At 37.6% G+C, this 4,489-nt stretch overlaps 1 protein-coding gene across 1 annotated transcript in view; it reads right to left on the minus strand.

Moving 5' to 3' along the window:
• Positions 1-1,157: 1,157 nt before the first annotated feature.
• The window catches only part of LOC127641849 (NLR family CARD domain-containing protein 3-like), a gene marked incomplete at its 3' end in the record, with an annotated part of 16,416 nt that continues 13,084 nt past the window's right edge, over positions 1,158-4,489 (minus strand). The window contains exons 7-8 of the mRNA XM_052124664.1: positions 1,515-1,688; positions 1,158-1,320 (exon numbers count right to left, since the gene is read on the minus strand). Of these exons, the coding sequence (XP_051980624.1) occupies positions 1,158-1,320; positions 1,515-1,688 (337 nt within the window). The remainder of the gene's footprint in view (positions 1,321-1,514; positions 1,689-4,489) is intronic.

Consider the following 4,489-nt stretch of genomic DNA (forward strand, 5'->3'; position numbering starts at 1 on the left):
GGGAGAGATCGAAACTGCTCCCGGCTGAGAGAGACTCTGCCTCATGAAACTCATCCCTCGCTTAATACAGTTAGATTATCTTCCTCTGAAGCATGTATTCTAACAGTCCTCAACAGTTCCCTGTAACTTTTCTTATGATCAAAGGCAAATATCAATAAAACTTCTATTATATACTGTCTGCAAATATGTGCATATCTCATTTAAACAGATGTCATTCACAAACCTCAAGAAAATCCATTTTTTTTCCCATCGAGCACTCATCTATTATCTTCCTCTGAAGCGCGTATTCTATCAGCCAGAATCAAAAACTTCAGTATCAGGATCAAAAGTTCCTCTCATTCACAAATCATGAAGTAGGCGATACAGGCTGTTTAAACTGTCAGGAGATGGATCTGCATGAGCATGTGAATGCAACTTCAAGGCTGCATCCGAAACCAGGAAAATAACCTCCGGAGGCTGTATACTTGGGAACGATAAAAATAAGGTAGTTTTCAAACTGTTTGGAGATCAGTTTCCTAAAGCGGTCAATTCATTCAAAAAAGCGGTCAGTTAAGCCATGAACTGATTAGGTAGCAAGTCAGCTGCCTACATTTTCGGATGCAGTCCAAGATAAAAGTGCTTCACGTGTGCTTTAAGTACATTTTTTTAATTTACTATGCACTATTTGTACAATTGGTTTCATTCTGTATTTTTGAGTAAATGTGATTGCTAACGTGGACATGCCATTCATGGTTGCTGGATTACTGTATGTACTGTTTTTCCTTCTTCCTAATATATTAACAATTTCATCACTTTCATCAATAAATTACTAAAATGTGATGACTAAACAGAAATCTGAAGAAACTGATATCTACCATTTAAAATATTAAATACAATATTATCTTTTTGTTTTGTGTGAAATTGAATAAATATAGTGTTAAATAAGAGTTTATTATTATTATTTTTAGCAATTTTATGTTTGTTACTATAATAAATAGTGTGATATGTCAGCCTCGTATCAGTCTATTGGCCACCTTGTTCTCTGGATATCGATATCAGCCATTAAAAACCCCATATTGGTCAACCACTGGTACACAGTAACCACAGCTATGAACCACAATATATTAATATTGTATATTCCAATGTACTAATGAATCTGCAAACACAAACCTCAGTATTTCCAGTGTACAGTGAGGACTCTTCAGTGCATCAGAGAGCAGCTTCACTCCTGAATCCTGCAGGTCATTGTTACTCAGGTCCAGCTCTCTCAGGGATTTTGATGATTGTAGAACTGAAGACAAACTTTCACAGCACTGACCAGTGAATCTACAAGCTGCAAATCTAAAACAAATAAAGAAACAATGATAAAAAGCAGTTTTATAAAACAAATGGTAATAACAGAGTGAATGCTCTACAGTTTGATATGAAGGGATGTGACAGTCACTGAGCCATTTATTGTTTCATTGTCACAGCTATGAACCACAATATATTCATATTGTATATTCCAATGTACTAATAAATCTGCAAACACAAACCTCAGTATTTCCAGTGTACAGTGAGGACTCTTCAGTGCATCAGAGAGAAGTTTCACTCCTGAATCCTGCAGGTCATTGTTACTTAGGTCCAGCTCTCTAAGACTTGAGGAGTTTGAGCTGAGGACTGAGGCCAGTGCTGAACAACTTTGCTCTGTCAGATTGCAGCCCATAAAACTGAGAGAAATGACAAGATAACAGTGTGTTAATCTATATGTTTTAGTGCAGGCTTCTCAGCACAGCTGTTTGGTACAAAGAAAAAATATATGGCCACTATGTTTGATTGCTCATAGTCATTTGCAAATTCTTTTAAGCTCTTCTACCGCCAAGACCCAGTCTGGACTGCCCAACTTGTATTGTTCTGAGTCCTGTCTGTTTTGGTCCATGTGTGCATTTGTTTTGAGCACATGTCTTTGTTTGTGTCAGCCATGTGCTCTACTTACTCTGCCTCCTCATTCCCCCTTGCATCACCTCCATAATCTGATCCATTTACATTTACATTTATGCATTTGGCAGACGCTTTTATCCAAAGCGACTTACAGTGCACTTATTACAGGGACAATCCCCCTGGAGCAACCTGGAGTTAAGGGCCTTGCTCAAGGGCCCAACAGTGGCATCTTGGTGGTGCTGGGGCTTGAACCCCTGACCTTCTGGTCAGTAACCCTGAGCCTCAACCACTGAGCCACCACTGCCCCACAATCCTTGTTGTGTTGTTTGTCATCACCTGTTCCTCATGTGCTCTCCCTCTACATGCTGTGCCTTCTACCTTCTTGTGTCTGTTAGATCATTTTGTGAGTTTGGTTAGTCAGTCATTCCTAGTCTGTTTCTCCAGTTGGTGTCTTGTTTATTTTCTTAGTTTCAAATTGGTTCTATTAATTTTACAGTGAGAGTTTTTGGTTTGTATTTAGTTTTTTTTCATAAAAGCTCTTTGTTTAGCATCTCTGCACTTGGGTCCAAATTCCTGCAAAATATCCTGATGTCTAAGATTTTTTGTCTCGAAAACATATTTGAACTTCCCCAAAACAACTCTAATTTATGATGGAAGTGAAGTTAGGTCAATTAAGCAGTTTAGTAAATTTATATATTAACAGCATAATATTTGTAGCTAGCTTAAACTGTTTATCACACAGTTATAGCCTGTGTTCATTATTATGTTAACATTTTAATTTGTGCAAATCCTGAATAATCCTGTCTAACAATTCATTCTAATAAATGAAAATTAAACATACATGATTTATACATAATCCTCTGAAATCAATCTCCGAAAAAATATTTTTCTCAGGAGCAAAAATCACAAAATAATTCTACAAAGTGACATCAGCCTGCAACACGCTCAAAGTAATCAAGTGTGTAGGTTGTTCCAGTTAAACGCATTGCATGACTTCCGAAAGGTATTGGACACTCGCACAACATAAGCAGTGACATACATCCAAGTCCATGTGACAGAGTGAAATATGCAAGGGGATAACATTTTTAAATGGATGGTAGGCCTGAGCAGCGCACTCCAGAGATGGGAATTAGGCAAATGTGCCTCATGGTGATGTAGCTATTTCACAGAAGTAATGGCTGGACTGCAAACCATGTCTTTCAGGCAGTTCAGGGACAGTGTTTTCTGTGGGAGAAAGTAACTCCCTTTGGTGTTGAATTTGTGCTTTGTAACTTTGCAGACCTTTTACATGCACAAACAGCTATATTACACACTAATGGAAAGGTAATGTAACCCAATAAGTATAATAGGGCCTCTTAAAGCCTAATCCAGACACTAATTAGATAATTTACTGTTTAAACAATGTAAACAAAAAAAATTATGTCACTGTGACATCATCCTACGTCTTACGCATCATACGCATCAAACAAAAAAAAGTACATTGTTTAGCTGTTTTAAATGGCAGCAAACGTAGGTTCTTCTCTTTCACAATGTGGCCCCGTTATTCAGATCACCGTGTAAAACACTTGGCATTAAGCTGAGAAGTCAATTTACTCTATCAATCTTTTAAAGAGAAAATAAGGCTTTGACATCATGTATTTATACTTGCGCTCATCCTATAATGACATGAGAGATTTCAGAAGACATGACAACATTTCTGGTAAGTGAACACAGTGATCAACTATACTCTCTGGTTTTTATGGTGCATTTAGAGAATTTTTAGGGAGAGAATGTTTCAGTGCACTGGAATGATTTTGCGACTGGGACAGCTGTAAAAATGGCTGACTCCCTGACCAGTGCCCTGCTTAGTGAACTAGAGAGCTGATTGAGATGTACCCAATAACATTCATTAGGTGTGTTCAACTTCAACTGCAGCTTGCCTTATCAATCTGCAAGATTTACCAATTGTAGTAGCGGGAGGAGATGAAAACGGAGCCGTCAAGGCGGACACATTCTGCTTCACGACATGTGCTGAACCCATATTAGTCACAGAAGATCCCATGATGATTGCTTTGTTTATTACAGATGAAGTGGTATTCAGAACTCAGGTTTGAAATGTAAATATTGATTTGAAAAGGTCGAATTATTTTGATACCAATAAAGGAGTCCATATTTTTAGTAATTTGGAATTGTTTTTAGGAATAAAGATGATATTACTATGATAAACATATTATAATATGAGATAAATAATGTGCTGTTATAAAACAATTAATTAGTGAGAGTTTATTGGAACTGGAGATTTCATAATTAACACCTTGTTAATTGCATATCATCATACTACTCTTAATTCTTTCTCAGACTGACATAGCTGAAGTAGTAAAAGTAGTATGTGTCATTTGATATTCATACTCATCCCATGAAACACACGCTACCGTAGTCATCTGTGATTCTGGCCAATCATGAATAAGTTGTGACATCATCAGAGCTCTTGCAGCCACTCTGGAGAAGCTGCATTGGCAGTGCCAGCCGACTGCTCTTGAATCGCACACAAGGTTCTTTAATGGCATACATCAGGGTGACGCGGCACTGACGCCATCTTAAGTCACACAAC

The sequence above is a fragment of the Xyrauchen texanus genome, unplaced genomic scaffold (genome assembly GCF_025860055.1).
Source record: "Xyrauchen texanus isolate HMW12.3.18 unplaced genomic scaffold, RBS_HiC_50CHRs HiC_scaffold_196, whole genome shotgun sequence".
In the NCBI taxonomy this organism is placed as follows: domain Eukaryota; kingdom Metazoa; phylum Chordata; class Actinopteri; order Cypriniformes; family Catostomidae; genus Xyrauchen; species Xyrauchen texanus.